Source organism: Glycine max, chromosome 3 (genome assembly GCF_000004515.6).
Source record: "Glycine max cultivar Williams 82 chromosome 3, Glycine_max_v4.0, whole genome shotgun sequence".
In the NCBI taxonomy this organism is placed as follows: Eukaryota; Viridiplantae; Streptophyta; class Magnoliopsida; order Fabales; family Fabaceae; genus Glycine; species Glycine max.
The window spans coordinates 3233752-3256091 of record NC_016090.4 but is presented as its reverse complement, the minus strand read 5'-3'; the positions used below and the strand labels follow the sequence as shown (position 1 = coordinate 3256091).

General features: G+C 30.6%; 1 protein-coding gene across 1 annotated transcript; it reads right to left on the bottom strand.

The window, feature by feature from the left end:
• Window positions 1-3546: 3546 nt before the first annotated feature.
• On the bottom strand, window positions 3547-10573 carry LOC100500645 (golgi snare 12-like protein). Its single transcript, NM_001250363.3, has 6 exons — window positions 10271-10573; window positions 9696-9892; window positions 5092-5181; window positions 4942-5013; window positions 3969-4098; window positions 3547-3885 (listed from the first exon to the last, which is right to left on the bottom strand). The coding sequence occupies exons 1-6, from the start codon at window positions 10407-10409 to the stop codon at window positions 3788-3790; spliced, it is 726 nt and encodes a 241-aa protein (NP_001237292.2). The 5' UTR covers window positions 10410-10573; the 3' UTR covers window positions 3547-3787.
• Window positions 10574-22340: the final 11767 nt, after the last annotated feature.

Genomic DNA, 22340 nt, shown 5'->3' with positions numbered 1-22340 from the left:
CTTTTAAATTTTTACAATATAAATTCACTAAAACTCAAACTACAAAATTTTAATCATAACAGTCTTTTAAAATTTACGAAATAAATTTTATATTATTTTTATAAAAAAAATCTTAATTCAATGCACCCTTAAAATCATCAAGACGCTTTTAACTGTTATGTTATAAGTTTTTTTTGTTTTGTTTTTTTAAATTTTTTTCTCCTGTTTTGTTCTCAAAACTTTTGTATTTCATTTTGATCCATTTCCATATTTAATTACATTAGTAATAGGATTTAGAAAACACGTTTGATATTTTCTAAATAACAAGAATTTAAACAAAAAATTTCCAAGAAATGCATTAAAAGTTTATAACTTTTTTAGAGACTAAAATAGTAATATAAGAAGATAAAGTAAAACGAAATAATTTTAAAGAAACTATATTCAACAATTTTTTAAAAAAAATAAAAAACAAAAATAATTATTTAAGTTAAATTTTAAAAGATCATTTTAACTTTTATTTTTATACCATGTTAATTGATGTGAAGTATCAACCAATTTTATTAATAATTAATTTCTGTAGGAGAATCTAATTATTTTAGTAAAAAAATTTCTTTTCAATTACTTTTTTTTTCAATCTAAACACTCAAATCAACGACTAATTGATTTATAACTCATGTTTGGACTTTAGAATAACGTCATGTTCAATTTTAAATCGCCTACAATGAGGATCCTGGGCTGCTAACACCAAACCGAACGGATCTTGATCCTCTGCAGTTTCAAAGGAAACTAGAAGATTTAGCCTTTCAACTTAATATAAAAATTTATCAATAAAGGATAATTTGTTAATTTTTGTTAAAAATGTCAGGAAGATTTGAACTTTTTATTCTTTCACTCTTTCCCAACTTACCACTGAATTAACCTTATATTTCCTTAATAGACTCATGGAATTTCACTAAAAACTGCATAGGATCAAAATTTTCATTCTGATTATTTCCTTGCTTGCTACTTTTTAAAACTCTGGAGAAGAAAAGAATAAATATCCGAACACGTCTGTCATATATATTCACTCAGACTCTCTCTCTCAGAGTGGGTAGAAATCCAATAAAGATGACATTTATGGAGCTATCACTGTTTTGACATTTATGTTCGCCTGGAGCCTTTGTACAGCCCTACTGTAACACAAGAACGTACATGCTGCGTAGTTGGTCCTCGGCTACCATTACCATACAAAACTACCTAAGAAACCCTACTGCTCTAAGCTACATTACTACTACTATCAACTATAGATTAAAGAGAGGTAGCTTATATCTTCCTCAAGCTTTGTGGCTGGTAGATGCACAGCCATGTTTTACACTTTTTACTAGACATGAAACCAATGTCCTCCTCCTCTTTCCTGCTTCTATTAAACTGCAGGACCACTACGTGTCCTGATTCTCCAAAAATATATAGTATGAAGCTAGCTTCTTTGATGGGGGATGGGGGTTTTAGTTTTATTATTTTCCTGGAACACTGAAACTCTTCAATTAATGTGCAAATCAAATGGAGTATTATGACTTCCAACATTACCATCTAATACTCCATAATTATTCATTTTTTGTGTTTAGACAAGAGTGTAATTTTTTATATATAGGAGTTTTTTTACACAAGATTGAACCATATATAATTATTATGAACAGAAAAATTTCCTTAAAACATTTAATGTAGTTATACATTTAAGACTCGAATTCAATATCGCCAATATTGTACTAGGTTTGATGGTAAAAATTCATGGTGAATGCAAAACCATATTGAGTTGCCACAAAAATAATTATTTATTACTTCTAAAAATCATGGTGATGACTTTAACTCACTACCAATCCAAACACACACTAATTAAACTATAAAAAAACTATTTCAATTAATTCACACATGCACTCTGTGGTACAAATAAGTGTATCATATATATACATAAATTTCATTTCAGGTTTTCAAAAAAATATATTACATTATGCTCATATGTGGTATCATTATGTACTTGCTATCCCCCCTTCCCTCCCCTTTTTTGTCAAGTTTGCATCGACAATTTCAAGTATATATATAATTGGTTGTGTATTATACACAAATTACAGCGCATGTGTGTATGGTAACACTTGAAATTAAATGTTTGAGCCACATTATGATTGCAATCAATGCTCTGAACAGATACATAATTCAAGAGACACATCTTGATGCGAACATTAAAGTCCACATAATCTAGGAGGGCGGCATGATAATAGCGTACTGATTAAATATATGTTTCAGATTTTTTAAGGAGACAAGATGAGATTGCACATGCTGGGGGAGAGATCTATAAGGTATTACAAGACACATTTACTTGGTTAAGCTGATAGGAATGTTGAACAAAGGACCACAACAGCATCAAGACATGCAGGGACCACGCCACCAGCAGGGAAAGAAAAAATTGCCAGCAAGTGCATGCACGGCAAGCTGGTATTATGGACAAATAGAGACAAGAAGCAAGTAGTTGTGGTGATTTCACGTGTACAGACTTCTCCAATATCAATTATCAAATCATGTGCTGTATAAAGTCCAAAAAAACAATGCTTGCTACGACTACAAATTGTGGATAAATTTTGGAGTTTGCAGTTCCCAGTCCCACTCTACAGTGATGTCAACTTTCACTCATTCATTGCTTAAGTCAGCCTTCTTAACTTACTCCAAGTTTACTTATCTGTGGACACACCACCTTTTTCCTATCACAGATCTGAAGTTAACTTCTCATTTGGCACTCGAATACCCTCTAGTAATTTGACAAATATAACCCAATGACCCAACCCCATGCTATCAAAGGAAGAAAAATAAAATTACACAACTGGGTATCCTCATATCTCAAATGAGAAGATATAAGGCTAGGCTGATGATTGAAAAGGGAACACTTAAGGATGAATGGAAAAGAAGGGGAGAGGGCAGAAAGAGGTCCATGTCGTGGATTCGAATTTTTCCACTAACATTTTTAACAAAACTAACAAAACATTTGCTAATAAAAAAAAAACATTTGTCATTGAAATATATAAAAGATTACTAACTACCAATTATGAGCTTATTTTGATATATTGAAATAAACATGAACATCTTAATTTCCATACATTTCATACTTTAACATGTCATAAATAGGTTTTCAAGCACAAGAAAAACGAAGATTGCTCACTTTAAAAATATCTTCTAATTACTACCCAAAGTTTTTTCTTTTTTTCTTTTTGCTCCAGGAACTTAATGAGGAGGCAACACTAAGAAAGTATGATGAATTGCAGAAAGTAAGTAAGACTGTGTATTGACGTTTAGCACGTTAAACACCAAAGCTTCCTCTGAGTGAAATTGTGTTCAACGTGCATTGGAATTTGATAACGGCTTAAGCCAAAAACACGCTAAATCAGTCTAATGCCCAGAAGGTTTCCCAATTCCTAGCCATGAACTTTAGTTTGTTATTAGGAATTAACTTTTCTTGATACCACTGGCCACTTTTGTTTCTTAAGCTCCTTAGTTTCCGCCCTTTTCCCTAAGAAAAAAAAATCAGAAACTAGAATCTACTTGACAAAAGACCAGAACCAATGTGGAATTTTGCTATTTGATAATGATTTATATCAAAATCTTAGTCAAATAAAAAAATTTAATGCCAACAACTGATACAAATATGAGGCGTCTACACAGTGGATTGAAAAAAAAAAATCCTACTCTTCCCCCTCTCTAAAAAACAAATGGAAAACAATAACAAAGCAGAAAAATTCAATGGACAGAAGTACCATAATTCATAATTTGTGTTACAAAATAGTTACTTTGAGAGCCAATAAATGATGAGAAACAACGTACAAGCAGCAATTACTGCTGACAGAATAAGAGTATCCCTCGAGCGCCGCCTTCTTATCGAACCTGCAAAAGCACATATTTGGTCAACAAAGAGAGGTGAATCTGAAAATCAATGGAAAATTAGAAAGATAAAAACTACAACATACCAAGCAGGCTACGAATCATGGGGAACTTGTCACCAAGAACCTTCACTTTTCCTTGAACATCAGTAAACAATGTTCTCTGAGAACCCAACACAGCCCTTGTTGCTTGAGCTTGACTAATCACGTCATCTATCTGGAAAAATGCAGGGAAAGTGAATCCAGACTCCTTAAAATCCAGGATAATACAGTCATGTTTAACAAGAGCTGAAAAGAAAAGAGTTTCTACAAGACCCGTAATTATGACATTATGTCAGCATTGAGCGGAGAAATCTTAAAAAGAAAACAGCCATTCAAATATAAAGCAAATGGATTTTCAAGATTTCTTTTGTTTAAGAGAAAAGAAATCTTATTAGAAGATATTCTTCCTGAATGTACAAATGCAGTACTGCAAACTTTGACAATGTAAAATTATAAATGAAACAATATGCTTTAAGAATTAACTATATCAGACTAAACATCAATGCCACCATGTAGGAACCAATAACCGTGCACAGATGCAATAGTGTATGCCAGTGTGGCCAGCCAGTTCTGGATGGAACCTTAATAAGAATAATTTGAGATATGGAAAAGGATATGGTCATAGAAAAGAAAAAGAAATATACTTTCAGTACTACTGCGATATTGATTACTGAATATCTAAATCTCCAGTTAAAATTTATACATTCGGATATGGTTTAAACCTTAGATATGATTTAGAAGGAACCATATGATATGTAGCCAGAATAAAATAGTACATAATAAACAGAAGACACCACATGACAAATCTTAGCTACAGCTGGCTATATGGCATTAGTTCAAAATGTGTAAACCCCAGAGCTGACTAATGAGGAAAGAGCCTGATTTGTCCCCTCTGATGCAACTTTCAAGGGATCAATGCATATTTAGCAGTCACCACTGGCCAATGAAGAAATGTTCACCAATTGAGAATTTAAGTAGAGAATACAAGTTTATCATATTTCATAGAATAAATACTTACATGAGATATATTTCCATGGATGGAAGCTCTCTCACGTAGTAACTGCATCCTTGGTGACATACTTCCTGATGTCTGCCAGAAGAAGGTAAGTCTAGTACAACTAAGAGAAAATAGCTGTGTAATTTAATTCAAATCAAACTCATGATTCACCTTAAAGTCAGTAATATCATCCCTGACAGAACTCAAAAGCTCTGCATGTTCCCTCATTGAGTTTATGTTCCCCTTGATACGTCTAAATTCCTGAAGAAAATTAACAATTAAAGGTAAACAACTTTAAAATCAACTTATTAGAGAAATAGAATTTTTTAATGTATCAATATCTAATCTAATTCATTAAATTAATATTCTAATTAATAGAAGCTTTCTAGTTCCTATATAAGCTTTCTCAACTAAAAAATAGCATAACAGTGGTATGGCTTAAGTCACAGAATATCATTTTAAACTGATGACGTAAATAAATCATGGTACTATGGTAGGTCAGCATACATGCGATTACATTTGGAAGAAATTGCTTGAAGCATGTAAAGATAGATCACCATCAGAAAACTGAAGTTAAATTTTCAGTAGAACACTGCTCAATTTCATAGCAGAAATAGTCTGTTTACTTTCTAATACATCTTTCGAAGCTTAAAAAGGATGGATAAAGGGTCTCAGCTAGATCTTTCACAAATGCACTAAAAAAAATTTTCCACTTCTTATTATAGGAGGATAAGGCCGTCAAAGTGGTTAGACACGTACAAAGACCACAAGAGGCACTAGTGAGAAGAATAGATCGAATGGTTTTTAGACCTATGGAAAGGAAAAGGAGGACAAGGACATTGTAGGATGTAGTCATGAGGAATTTCATGGTAAATAAAAGTATAAAACCTCTGAAACTTTGGTCTTTAATCGGGTCAAATGGCGTCGTGTGATCCATGTACCTAATCTCACCTGGTAGTATAAGGCTTTGTTATTGTTACTATAGGAGCATATATCTTATGATTTTATCCCATATTTAGTTCTTCTATTGCACACATTCATAAGAGCTCAAGCCAGATAGATATGTTGTTTACTTTTTTATCCTTAATCATCATTATTTGCTTTAAAACCTACAATAGGTACAACAGAATAATCACAGTCAAAAGACATTCTTATTCTTCATTATAGTCACTAGTCAGTCAAACCATTTTAAAGAAATGAAATCAAAATATCAAATTCATTATATTAATTTCCATCTTCCCAATTCTCAGAAGACAAAGACTTTAGTAGTTCTCTCGATTTTCAATTGTTTCAATTTGCTGAGAATAGCATAAAGTATATATGTAGTAACAGGTTTTAAGAATCACCAGCTATCTGATTCAGCAGTTTACCCAAGGTTACAGGCTTGACATGACATAATATGTGATAACAAATAATTGGTACTCAGGACAATGAATACTCATAACAAGCATCATTATTGAGAAAAAATGTTCAATCAGTAATTCAATGGGTCACACACACCCAACCAGTGAAGTGAGTACATGAAAAATTAGGGTTGTTTAAAAAACTTGAAATGAACCAAACTGGTACCAAACCGAACTGAACTGCACTAAAAAAACTGAACTATTTTGAATAAAAACTGAACAGAACTGTTCTGTAGTTAGTTTATAAAAACTGAACTGCCCCTAACTGCTTAAATTGAACAGAACTGTAGCTTATGAGATTGAAAAATGTGGAAAATATGCTTCAAAATAAGATGTCTACTGAGAAAGATTATCGTGTCATTTGTAAGAGAAATAGGGCCATTGGCTTGGGAGGTGCAGTCCATCAAAGAATTGTGTGTATGTTCTATTCTGCTAATTAGGAATTTCATCCCTGAATATTTCTGTAAAAAGATACCTGGTCTCTATTACTTTTTCTGTTATTCATTCAGATATATAGGATCTAAGTCATGTATCTTCTATGGGTTTTAAATATTGTCACTTGCATTGATGAATACTCATGATGTACTTGGGTCTTCCTAATGAAAGAACGATCTGAAATATTGTTCATCTTCATTTCTTTTGTTAATGAAATCAAGACCCAATTTGGCAAAACAATTCAAATCCTTAAAAGTGACAATGCAAAAGAATATTTTTCTTCTATGTTTTCTTCTTTTCTATCATCTCAGGGAATTCTCCATCAACCCACTTGTCCTCTTACTCCTAAGAAAAATGGCAAATAAACACCTTGTTGAAACATCCCAAACACTTCTAATTCATACAAATGCACCTGTTCACAATTGAGATGATGCAACCTTAACTACTTAATTTTTTATAAACCGAATGCCTTCTTCCTCTCTTGATAATAAAATCCCGATTCCGTATTATTTCCTAGAGAACCATTATTTCATGTTGCTCCATATATTTTTGTTCAAGAATATAGAAAGGATACCAATGTTATTCGTGTCCACAATTATTACTATGTCTTTACAGATGTAACATTCTTTGAAGAAAAAATGCATTTCTGACCTTCCATAATTGATTCTAACACTTCTCATGAAGTATTCCCTGGTCCACCTCTTTTTCCTTTATAGGAACCAAACTCAACTACAGATACTACCGTAGATGTCTCACCAATCCCTCACCCCAACCACCTCAAAGTCCAATAATTACATACTAGTGTCATCCATAGATACCAAATACCACTTTCGAGGACACTACAAGACCAGATGAATCATGTCTTGTTCCAACAACCACCCATACTATGGACCTTTCTGAAGACGACCTTGATTTGCATAATACTAGGTACTCGATAAACTTAGAATCCTCATCCTATTTACAACTTCTTAAGCTATCATCACCTCTCTCCATTCTTGCGTGTCATCCATCTATTTCCATTCCTAAAAATAGTCTTAAGGCACTTGATCACCCAGGATAGCTATAAGCCATGATAGATGAAATGTAGGCTCTAGAACATAGTGCATGTTCATAGGTATAAACAGTTAAAGTTAGAACCGATGACCAAATTGTTCATACCAAAGCACATCTAGTGGCCAAAGGTGATACGCCAGGTTTATAGTATTGACTATGGAGATACTCTTTCCCCAATGGCAAAAATCACTTCTGTCTGATTATTTCTTGCCAAGATTTGGCTCTTCTAAAGTGAATAAGGGTACAAATGTACAATAAGCAATATCAGTCGACTAAAAAATCAATGGTTGATATTCCAACCCATTCATTATATGTCATGCATGTGCACATAATATCAACCATTGATTTTCTCATCAACAATTGAGCTTATTTACTCCGTCTCCTAAAGTAAGTTGTTCACTTAAGAGGAGTTGGATCCTTCTTGCCATGGTACCATTGGTCATTATCATAATCCCCATTATTCAAAAATTTTATTCGCATAAACAATGGTTGCTAGGTAAATGAAATATTGCATCTAACTTTCTCGAGTATAGGAAATATTGCATCTAACTCTAATCTAAATGCTTAAAGTAGAGATTGCAAGGTAAATGAAATAAATTGTTCTATCTCAAAAAATATACACCCTTTATCTCTCTAAAGAAACTTGTATGAGTGGTTGCAAACCATTGGACATTTCTACATGTCAAAGATTAGTATGACAACTGATTTACTTGTCACATAAATTGCCTAATATTGAGGGTGAGCCTTGGCACAACAGTAAAGTAGTTCTTTGGTGACCAGTTGGTAATGAGTTCGAATCCGGAAACAGCCTCTTTGCATATGCAAGGGTAAGGCTGTATGCAATGACCTTCCCCCATATACCTTCGCATAGCGAGGATCCTCTGGGCATTGGGATACGTTAATACATTGCCTAGTAAGTTTAGTAAGTCAATCCACACATTCATCCTATCAAGAGCACCTGAAGATAGTATATCGGATCTTGAGAAGAGAGGGCATAGGCAGAGGTCTTTTCCTCAAAAAAAAAAAAAAAACACTATAGACCATCAAGGCCTACACAAATGCTGACTGGGTAGAGTCTATCACTGACAGAAGGTATAACTGGGTAGAGTCTATCACTGACAGAAGGTATAACAGGTTAGTGCTGAAACATATTATAGAGCCATGGAAATCAACTTGGATATTGAGGGGCACTTCACAACCTGAGGATGGACACTTCACAACCTGAGGATGGATCTATTTGTATGGCATTTATACTATGCAACAAGTGGCAAATATTAGCACCAAAGGATTAATCTGACCAAAATTTGAACTTCTTGTGAGCATGTTGGCCAAAATAGATATCTATGCACCAACTTGAGGGGGTTTTGAAGTAGGGTAAGAATTAATTATTAGGATTTTTAGGAAAAATTGTTAGTTAAGGGGAAAAAAAAAACTAAAAACACTGATTCAATTTCTGTTAGGTAGGCTGTCTTTGATTTCTTGTTTTACTCTGTTCTTATCCCTTGATTTGCTCATTTATATTCTCCTAATTCATAGCAGATTTGTTATCTCTCCTTAATCATTTCTAACCATAAATCCTACATGTATGGCCCAATAATTAATAAGAGAATATACTTTTTTCTCTCTAAACCTGCACTAACCATTGCAAGAAGATAGAAAAATGCACCAATTCTTAGAATCTATGAGTTCAGCATGTCTAATCCAATACAATGTCCTTCCATCCACTAAACAAAGAATATGCAATGCTTGTCATGTATATAATGAACAACATGTACTTTGTAACATTCTATATTGCTAGAGATCCGTTCTTTTTGAACTGAGAGAAAGTTGAAAGATTAATCTACTTTAAGCAAAATAAAAACATACTGTAAAGTGTAAACACACCTGGGTAAACTCATGAAGAATGTCTCTGTGCCTAGCCAACTTCTGAGTTACAGAAGTAGCTGGCCCAGCAGATGCAGCACATCTACTCATTGAATCATTTATGTCCAACAGTTTCTCGAGTAAAGACTGGATTTCCATTTCCATGGACTTCCAAGACCTACTGGACCCAATAGGTGGTGAACCACTATCTACATAACCTGGGTAAAAAGAGGTATATTCTCATAACTCATAACCATAGAGAACAGCCACCGCCGGACTAAATGTATTCAATTATAAAGTGCATCCATCAAGACTATTAATATGGAAAGACAATTTCTCTCTCATTTCCAATTTTGAAACTTTAGCTTTCTATCGATCATAAGCATTTTGAGGCAATAAACGACTCCACCACATAATCAAGGTTTTAAATTATGTTGCAGCACAATTGCAGTTGCAGATCCCAATTTGAAACCTTAATCATAATCACATTACTAGAAGAAAATTTTAACAGCAATTATTACAAGCCAATTATTACATGTGTTGGATTAGTTTAGTTTATGATTGCATTGAAGGATTGAGGAGTGAACGGAACGAACCTGAACCTCCTTGGGTGAAACGAGCGCCGAGTTTGGCGTAGGAGGAGAGCTTGACGTCGAGATCACCCTCGATCTTGCGCGCTTCCTTGCGCAGCTCCTCCCAACCCGATTCCTGCAACTCCAGATTCGTATCCCTCATTCGGATCTCTCTCGGTGCACCGGATTTCGGTTACAACGAACGCTTCGGAGATTCGGTTAAGTGCGTTGTGATTGATTTCTATGTCGCGAGTGGAACAGAACAGAAACAGAGAAGAGAAGATGGTGGAGAACGACGAAGTAGAGAGCGATGGAGGATGGATCGTGTGCGGCGAGTACACCGTAGGAAGTGCTGCAACCGAGTCTATTGTTGAACGATCATTGTATGATTATTATTTGATTAATTTAAATTAAAATTTGAATTATATGTAGTTTACTCCAATATTAATGGGAATAAATTATTTAGATTTAAGAAATAATAATGGAAGTTTGAGACCAAAAAATATTAATATATAAAGAAAAAATTAAAAATAATTATTTTGTGAAACTTGAGATTTAAAGAGAAAAATAAGTTTTAACGTGAAAGAAAAATTGAAAGAAATTACTAAGTAAAGAATATATAAAAGTGCTAATGATAAAAAAAAAATGTCAATTTCATTAAAATACTTGATTGCATTTTTACTCTCATATTAGTATAGTTTTGCAAGTTTAATATTCTAATTTCTTTTTTTGTTTGTTTGGGTGAATAATAGGAAAATGGTATCTCTAATTTCTTTTTCCACAAATTGTAGCAAGGGTGTGAAAAAATATTACACAACAGAAACTTGTTCTTGTTATGTATTTGAGTTTTTTATTTTAACTACACGAGAAATAATTTTTCGTTATCTGAAAGGTGGACATACAAAATGAAAAAAAAATGGTAGAGGGGCATTTTTATTAATGTAGAAAAACAACTTGGTGGAGGGGAGGGGGGTAAATAGCAATGAGGAGATTTTAAAAGCAAAGTCCATCCAGCAATGAAATCCTAGGTCCATAATCTATATTGGTCTTAGTAAGACCCAAGACGCTTATATCACTGTATTAGTGTTGATTGTTGAACATATATTCACATTCAAGATTCAACTATTCTGATGACCAAAAACAAAAAAACCGTTTAACAACTTATTGTCATGCAGCCAAACAAATGTTGGTCTAACTGGTAAGGATCATACTCATATTTTATAAGAACATAGATTTAAATCTCTTTGTTGGTATTAAGATTTTGTTGGTGGATGATTTATAAGTACACAATGAGCCTTGAAATATATTCTAATTCTTGTAAGTTTTTGAAATCCAACTCGAAAACAAATTATTGTCATGCAACACAGAATCTATATAGTCTTGCTTACACATCTTTAAATTTGTCATTCAATATTTTCATAACAGTTTGACATGGAACATTTGTTCAAAGGTATAATAATTTTTTTTTCTTTTCAAAATCACATATTTAGTAGAAATGTTATTCTTGATAACATTCAAAAATATGTTTGGTTAAATTTTAATATTTCTAAAAAACTATTTAAAAATCAAAATGATCACAAAAATAAAAATGAAAGTTAATTAGAATTAGGTTAAAAAATAACTTCTAGTATTCTCGTGAGAATATAACTTATGCAACATTTACCATGAGAATAAAAATGAAGTAAAATAAATTATTGTTACTTTTTTTAGCATAAATAATACCTCGAAATATTTTTTTAAAAAAAAACTTGTAACAAACATAAAAATATTACACATGTACATTCTCAAGTTTATATTTTCATAGATGAATTTTTATACATCAAAACAAACACTCTCTTAGTTTTAAAATAAAAGGATAGCGGAACTTTAATACTTAAAATATTTTACTTAAAATTGCAAGTTCAAGAATCATGTTGGATGTGCTTTCAAAAGGGAAATTGAATAATCATGGTACAGGCACATAGTGTGGTTATGGTTGTGGGTGTTGGATTATCAGTTTATTTGGTTTCTTGTTTCTTGCAATAATAGACATGCGTCCCTTCTGAAGTACTGTAGTAATAATTTATGTGTTTCTTACGTAAAATTTAACGTACACATGCACTTACTTTGTTCATTATTCATTAAAATTGTAGGGTTAGATAATATTTTCCTTAAAAATCTTTGACTCTTCTTTTATGATAACAAACAACTTATAATTGATAGATAAGAATTGGGTCACCCAAAAAGAGTGATATCATTCTTTTTGGGTGACCATATTTCTTTTATGATTTTTTTTCTCTAAAAGTAAGGTATTTTCTTAACTGAAAAAATTCATAAAATTAAGGAATAATTTTTCTCTCTACAAATGTTATTTTAATTAGATGATTAGGAATTGAATCTCTTTATATGTTTGAATGATCCAAAGTATTAGTCACTTGTATTACGTATTGTATTGCGAGTATACTCTTAGTTACTTATATCACCATACATAATAGCTTTGTTCAATATATATACTTAAAATATCTTTAAATAAAAAGACCATAGTTCACGTCATAGAGCATTTATGTATCATATCTTAGAAAAATGGAACATTATATTGGAGCATTTATATATTTGGAGCTGAATTTGTCACATGATGTATGTGTTATACAATATCCCTGCTTTGAGGCCATGATTATCCATATAAATAAATAAACCACGAGTTCCTACATGAGCTAACTATCCCTAAACATGGAAGATCTGTCTGATTTGTCCATTACGAAAATTCTAGGCCAATTTGCATTTGTATTATCTAAAGATAAGGGCTGCCCGACACAGATAAGCCATAAGGGTGTCTTGTTTGACTTTTTTTAATTGACTTATCTAGCTTTAACATTTCAATGTAATACCATTAAAAAAAACATTCCAATTTAATATAAGATATTATAATCTTAATTTACTAAAATTAAGGAATAAATGTATTTTTTTTTCAATCTAGAGTATATATTTTCAATGAATAACTAAAAAGTAGTTTTCCAAGATAATGAAATCTATGTAAAACATTAATAATATATCTCATAGATATCTTTAATATGAATTGAAGATCCACATACTTAGATGGAGACTAACATGAAGAAATTCCATATTCTGCTAACAAAATTAATATTCTAATAAACTAATATTTATAAAAAAATACTTAGAACAACAATTTTTTCTTTCAATTAATCATCATAAAGTAAATGTATTGCCGTATTTTTTTTTTCTTTAGTACAATGATGATAAGGAAGAAATACACTTAAATTCTCATACATATTATTTAATTCTCCACTGTTAGGTCGACGTAGCAGTTGATAATGTTTTTTATATTTTCCAAACAAATTTTCTATAATCTAATATTATATCCTCCCTAATAATGCTAATTTATCAGTCTCAGATATCGATCACTTGGTCTTTTCGTTACTTTGCTGTCATGGAACTTGTTACTTGTCTGCAAATTTTGTCAATAACCTTCACATAAGGCCAATTACATGAAGTTGAGTACTCACCATGGAGTGTACATCTCCGTACACAAAGGGATAGCAATTAGCAACACGACATTAACTAAACAACTAAAATATGGCATCATTCAAACTTTTTATAAGCGTGATATTATTTAATTAGTTGTCTTATTTAACGCAAATCTATACAATTTAATTAAATTTTAATAAACTATTTTAAATAGTTCTCACCCTTTTTTTTCTTCTTACAATATAGTAGTTCTTACTTCCTTAATAAGTAACTTTTTGAGTTACGTACATACGTTAGAAACTTAATCAGAGTATAAGAGTGTATTTAACTGTTATTGCCAAACAAATTCTTATAATACTATTTGGGTTTTTATTTTATAATGTCAAGAGTTTTTGAGTATTAGTAGGTATTAACGAGTAAAGATACATTCGACAAAAGTTTTAAAATATAAAATTCTATTAAAACTTTTAAATTATAAAAAAATATTTAAAAGTTTAATAAAATTACAGAGAATAATAGCTATTTAACGTATTACTTGCACATACTTCTTTAAACAAATGTGTGATTTGTCTTGGCAAAAAAATGTGAGTTGCACCTTATATAAGTATTTCATTCCATATATGGCTATATGCTACTCAGATTTTGATCGACCCTTCTAACATATTTCATATATATTCAGCCGCCCAATGTTAAATTAGAAAGTTATAATTTGAATACATAAATTTTTGTCGTCATGAAAAATATTGTAAAACATAGGATCCAGCTTGTCAATTACTACTATTATTATCATCAACTAATACCCATTATGGTTATCAAAAATGGAAAATCAAGCTGAATCAGCTAGTTCGATAAAATTATGATAGGTTAGTTAGGTACTTTGTATGAACATAATTAAAAAAAAAACGAAAAGTACTAGTCAGGAACTAATAAAAATAGTCAATATTGGTAATAAAAAATTGATTTACACCAGTCTTTTAAAATTGATATTTTTAATTATTCTCAAAAAAAATTAGACAGATTAATAAAGTACTCCTGACGCAGAGTTAGGTGCGACGTCTGTCCCCAAAGTTGATTTGTTTCTGGCTTTAGGCTAATTAGTTAAATACACCGTGAGGTCATAGGGAAATTGTATATTATTTTGACCACATAAATTGAAAATTTAACAAAACAAAGATGGAACAAAATCACCTTATTGGAATTAATAAAACTTATTGTTGAATCTCTTCAACAAGAAAATTCGAATTATGAGAGACTAATGGCAAATGTCACTCTAAAGTAAAGTCTAAAGTCTAAAGCGATAGCAAGAGAGTTCTAGATTTTTTTTTTCCACACGCTAATAACCACGTTCATTGAAATTATGTACACCAAAAGAAAATAGAAAACAAAACACCTTTTATTTTTATTTTAATTATTTGGTACTGTAAGTGTAAAATATTTACTCTCCCAACAAATAAAAAATTATTATATATAAATTTTAATATAATTATTATAAAAGTGCACTAACTTACCATTGCGAATTATGACACTATTTACTCTTTTATTTGTATTTTGTTATGATTACCACTTTTCCAAAAGGGTCTAGGCACTCTAGATCTGGAAAAAAAATGGTTTAGGCAATTGAGCAATTGATCCACAAAGCATCTAATGATATTTACGGTAAACATGTTCTGATTCTCTTATAACTCATTTTCACCTTATTTTTTCATAATCCTATTTATCTTTTTTCATCATATCACATATTATATCTATTATTTTCTCTCCATTTGTTGTGTTCCCAATCCATCTAGTGTTGAAATTTTCTATTCCGAACTGATATTACAAGAGAATTATATTAATTATTTATTATTAGTGAGTTTTATTTTATATGAGTAAATTAAGTAAGTCTGTTAGATAACTAAATCAGATAATATTGACTTAGATGAGTAGATGTTAGTGTTAGTCTATTAGGGGATATGGAAATCCTATTAGGTTAACACATTATAAGAATGCTAGCCCAATACACTGAGTTGTCACATATAGTTTCTCTTCTTTCCCACCTAAAGAGTTACGAAGGTCCTACAAAGGAATAAAGGTTACCAACGAATTCAGACTCTGCTGCATTTGTTTGATCAATCATTATGGATCCAGGTATTCTTAAAACTCTTCTCGATAATCCAACATAATGTGTTCCTGGTGGTTATTGATATTTTATAAGAATTCCCTAAAATTGCAACAAGTGGTATCAGACTCATCATTATTGTTAAATTATTGAGATTTAAAGTTATTTGATTCTAATTATACCTGGATTGTTTTGCTTATATGAACCCAATTTTTTTTGGAACAACACATATTAATTGCCGGTAAATTCAAATATTGTCTTATTGGATATTTGATTTAAATCCGAGTGTATTTTGTTTTTTGACATCGTTATTTGGTTTTGTGAACCGTTTCTCTTCATGGCTACTGTTCATATCGATTCTGATATATATAATTGAGGAAGATTTTTGCACATGCAATTTTTGTTTTTTTATTTATTTATTTTTGTTAAAAAAAAAGGGGAAGTTATATAAGAGTATATAATGAAAATGTTTAACTTGGCATCAAAACTCAAAGCACTTAAGCTAGAACTTGGTGAAGACCTGCTCGTGCATTTAACTTTGATCTCATTTCCTGTATACTTTGGGCAATTCAAACTGAGCTATAACACTCAGAAGGACAAATGGTCCATTAATGAGCTTATATCTCATTGTATGCAAGAGGAAGAGAGACTATAGAAAGACAAGTGCTCATTTAAGCTTGACCTCTTAGAATTAAAAAAGAAAAAAAAACTAAGGGTGCTTTAAGCAAAAGAAATACAAGACACATGAAGAATTTACTTGCTACTTCTACGAGAAGCCTGGACACATGAAGAAAGAGTGTCCAAGGTACGCTGCATGACATGTAAAGAAAGATAAATCCCTTACTCTTGGTTGTTTTGAAGTTAATTTAGCAATAATAGATTCTTCCCATTTATTTGCATATTTATTTTTTTAAATTAAATTTATTGACACGATATATTGTCAAAGTAATCCCTACTGTGAAAATTGATTTGATTAAAGTTATATAGATTTTTGTAAAAAATTATTTATGCGAATTGTGTTCGACCCAAAAGAAGATGCAATTTGACCAAATAATATTTTATACGTGTGATAATAAATATGTGACAATTATAAGGTGTTTTCATGTGAATAATAGTCGGTCCAAAGAAAGACTATTATTTGAAAGAATTTATTGTCAACATTTGATCATTGCGTTGAGAGTACCAATTACAAATTAATTTCTATGTCCAAATACTAAGAATTAATGTTGTGCTAGGTATCTAGTTATGAGTCTATTTTGCAAAATATTTGCATGTTTTGTTATATATATTTTTAGATGACTAAATTATATGTGAAAGTTGTGTAATTTTAAGACCTCTCATTTATCATATTAAATTGTCTTGTATTTTTTGGTTAAATTGATTGAAACAACATGTTGTCAAAGTAATCTTTGTTGCATAAGTTGATTTGATTGAATTTACATAGATGTTACATGGAATTATTCATGTGAATTGTGTTTGGCCCAAAGGAAGACACAATTTGGCAAAATAATTACATGTTTGCGATAGTAAACATTTTGCGATTATAAATAGTGTGATTTTCCATGTGAATAATGAAATATTTAAAGACTATCATTATTTGACCGGATTAATCATCATATAAATTTTCCATGTGAAAAATAGAGTATCCAAAGACAACCTTTGTTTGACAGGACTTATCACCAATGTTTGATCAATGCGTTGAGAGTACCACTTGCAGTTAGTCTTTTTCAATCCAAAGATTGAGGATTAATGGTGTGTTAGGTATCTTGTTTGGGTCTTGAAATTTACCATAAAGATTATTTTTGCATTGTATGTTTATTTCCTCTTCTTTCATTGTTGTTGTTGCTACTACTACAATTTAAAATACTCATATTATTTGAATCCCAAAGCTGCATGTATAAAATTTAGAGTTTGAAAGGAGTTAGTTGAGAGTTTAGGATATTGCATAATTTTTTTTCTAGAAAAGAAACATGAGAACAAGATAAGGAATTTTGTTGTTGCTTTTGTAGGATGAGACATATAAAAAAAGTCTCATTTACACTATTTAGTGTGTGAAGAATGATAAACTTCTCATTTTGTTTGTTTTAAAGTTAATTTAATTTTGAACCGAAGGACCTTAGTGGGTAGATTTCGCTTCTACTACTCACATAAGCATGTCTATACAATGTTACCTATAGAGTCATCCATCAACTGATAATAAAATATTCATCTATGTGGGGTGATGACATAAAGTTACAGTTGAAGCTATGAAAACTTTTATGTTGCTTTAAAAGACTCAATTTCATTTGAATTTGATTAAGATATACATTGAGTTGTTTATTAAATCAAAATTTATTTCTAATTTGGACAAATTCAATTATTTTTATTTAATTAAAAATAATAAAGTTAGTCTCTCTTGTGATTCAAATGTTGTAAGTTATAAGTTTTTTTATGGATATTGAGTGTTCCTATTGTAAATAATTTTGGGTGGTACAAAACTTAAAATTAAATGACAATTTTGTCACTTTATAACATAAGCGCTTAAATCATATATCTTAATAGAGAATTTGGATGCTTGTGTTATAGAAAATTTTGGATCCTTTATATTGGTTGGATTTTATAGTCTACATTGAGTATATAAAGGGAAAATAAACAAACAAAAGGGAATTCAAGTGCGGAAATAAATAAGAATATCTTAGAACTAATACATACATATATTAATGTTCTATTCCTTATGGATTCATGGGATGAGCAAATATATTTTATTATGTTTATAGATTATTCCTCTTTATTTAAAGCTCTCACATGTATAAGTTTTATAATCTCATTTTAAGGTCATGTTTGAGACGGGGATGCAAGACTCCTTGAGGAAATTGAGCTTGGAGGGAAATGAAACATGAGTGTTGTCTTTAAAGAATAACCTGTTATTGACAATAGATAAGTCTTTGTACTTACCATTGTTCAAGAAACGGATATGGTAATTAAATAATGGTGTTACTCCTAACATTATTAAAAGATAAGACAATACTGAGATTTCCTCTCAAACGTCACCTAAAGTTCAAACTCAATAGCCTCAAGAAATTTCATTAAGAAGATCCTCTAGAGAAAGGAAAAAATGTAATTTGAATGATTAGGTTATATTTCTTTAAGAACATTAATATGACATTAAGTTGACTGAGAAGGTCTAATTGATTTTAGTCAAGTCATGTTGTGCTCTAATTCTCAAGTGAATTGATGTCATAAATGATGTAATAAAATCGATAGTTGAACATGGCATTTGGGATATCGTCAAATTATTTAAAATTGTGAAACCCATAAGTTGTAGATAAATATCTATAGTCGAAACAGATTCAATGGGTAATTTTGAGATATATAAAGATTGTCTTATCGCCAAAAGTTTTACAAGAAGAAAGACATTGATCACAAAAAGACTTTTTTTATTTCTTAGAAAGACTCTCTTAGGACTATAATGACATTGTAGATCATTTTGATAATTTTTTTGCATAGATGGATGTAAAGATTATGTTTCTAAATGAAAACATTGATGAAACAATTTATTTGGTGTAACTAGAAAACTTTGTTTAAGATTATCTAAAGTCTATGGTATACAAACTAAAGAAATCTATTTATGCTTTTAAACAAGTCTCTCGTCTATGGTATTACAAAATTCATCAAGGTTACTTCTTATGATGTTGAGGTAAATTTAGTTGTTGATTGCATACACTAAAAGTTCAGTGGGAGTAAATTTATTATTTTTGTATTATATATTGATAACATCCTACTAGCATCATACGATTTATTGTTGTAAAACCGTTATATTATAATTTATCATGTATGTTTAAGTTTATTTTTTATTGTCCTAAAATATTTTATTTTTATTAGTGTGAATCCTAAGGTGATATATGAGTAATCTTGGTATGCAACATTAGAAAGTAGTAAAGCGCATAATGTGTTAATTGAAGAGAACAAGAAACTATATGTTTTCATATTGAAAGTCTAGAAGTTTAGAGATCATTAGGTATTCTGACTTCAATTTTTTTGGAATATCTTAATAGCAATCACTCCACATGAGGATCCACATTTAACCATGTTGGTGGAGTTTATATTTTGCTATGAGACATCATACTAGAATTTATGATTGCTAAATTATTGTAACTGACTTGTCTATTGTTGCCAACATTAAGTAGCCATCGAATGTTTATTGGAACAATATCTTAACTGTCTTATTAAGGATTCAACCAATTAAAAGTTTGTTAACATAAAGTATTTTTTTGTTAAATAAATTATTCAAAAAATACAAATTTGTATAGAACATATAGGGACTCATTTCATGCTAGCTGATCCACTTACTAAAGGTCTGATACTTAAATTTTTTTCATAACACACTACTCATATGAGTGTAATTCCTGATAGTATCTTAGTTTAGTAGGAGTCTTGCTTATATTCTATATCTTATGGTTTACAAACATTTTGTTGTTTGGATTTTCTGCAAAAATAAAGTTGAAGTTTATCATTTTATTATAAGCTTGTTTTGTTTGCAATATTTTATGTTGTGTTTGGATTTATCTCTATAAAGAATAAAGTTTGGACTAGAAACACTTTGGTTTGAGGCAATGCTTGATCTTGAATTAATCTTGAAGCAATGCTTGTTTGTTGAAACAACCTTGTATTAATCTTGAAGCAATGCTTAACCTTTGAATGTTTGTTGAAGTAATCTTGAACGCAACCTTGTTTGATTATTCTTTGGCATCATCAAAATCATGTATTCATACATTCACATTCTCCCCCTTTTTGATGATAACAATCATTATCAAGTGAATTCTTTTCAGCATCATCAAAACCTGCATGATTCACATTCTCCTCCTTTTTTATGATGACAATCATGATCAAGTAAATTCTTTTTGACATCATCAAAACCTGCATGATTGACATGGACCAATTGGAAATAGGTATAATTGAGATCACATTGCATGTAATTTTTATGTTGCTTATCCATATTGACTTATGTCATTTAATGTATTGATATGGTAGTCATCGGGGTCTAGTTACATTTGTTGTAGTGACGAAAGCCGTAGTGATTCCATTATTGATACATGAGATGAACCAGGTTGCTAAGGAGGAAGTCTAAAGGTAAATAACATACAGATGCACACTTAAGGATTTTTGATATAATCGTTACAATATGTAGCCCAAGTGGGAGATTGTTGAAATTTTCTATTCCAATAATTAATGTGGGCTAATATTATAAGACAATTATATTAGCTATTTATCATTAGTGTGTTTTATTTTATGTGATCAAATTAAGTGAGCCCGTTAGACAACTAAATAAGATAATATGAACTTAAATTAGCAGATGTTAGTGTTGACCCATTAGGGGATAATGGGAACCCTAGAAGGCTATGGTCCCTAATATACCAAGCTCTCACATATAGTTTATTTTCTCCTCATCTGAAGAGTTATGAAGGTCCTACAAAGGAATAAAGAGATTCTGGTTGGGGAAGAACCATAAAGCCATCGCTTACCTAAGGATTCAGATTCTGCTGCGTTTGTTTGATCAGTCATTATGAATCCAAGTATTCCTAAAACTCTTCTTGATAATATAACGTAATGTGTTCCTGATGGTTATTGGTATTTTATAAGGATCCCCTCAAATTGCAACAACTGGTTGACATATCCAATCATGTCTAGAGCTTTCAAGGGCACACTCAATAAATCTATTGGTTTTACTATGCTAATTAACGGGCTTCAATCTAGAACCGTAAATAATTTTCCAAAATTGGTACAAAAGTTTCTCCTCAATTTTATGCCAAAAAATGATAAACGTCCACCCTAATTTAGGGAGAAAGAAAGAGAGAGATAGAGAAAAGAAAAGAAAAGGTAGAGAATGAAAAATGTGATATGTGATATAATGAAAAATATAGTAAAAGACATAGAAAAAATGGGTGAAAGTAAGTCGTAAGAGAATGAAATATATGATAATCAAGACTTTTTTCTGCCAACAAAACAAATAAGAAAACATTGGCAAGTATACTTAATTTTAAGATAGGAGAAAATAATCTTTAATCAAAGATCAACTTTGTAAATATCCTTCATTTAATTGAAATTTTATTTCCAATTACTCATTTTTATTTTGGATATTGAGTTTCAATGAAAAGTAGTTTAAAAAAAAACTTATTTTCCAAGTGAAATTAACAAAGTTAAATGATATTAACTAATTTTCTTAATAAATATGAAGTTAGTTTTTTTTCCTTCTCATAATAGATATCATAAAGAGTAGTTACTAAACCACTTCCATCAACCCTCAAAACAAGTTATATAGAATCATTACTTGTATGTTGTTAATTAAACTTTAATATTAATTGATAAATCCTAGCAACATATTGATTGAAATTTATTGAAAATCACAAAAATTTGATCTATCATTTCTCATTTAATGAATCTCACTCATGCATGATTTTGTGATTACCAATAATTTTAGTCAATATTAGTGTGTTAAAGAGTGTGTTTCCAACAGATTTTTTTATTTTTAATCCATAATGAAAATTTTGTAAT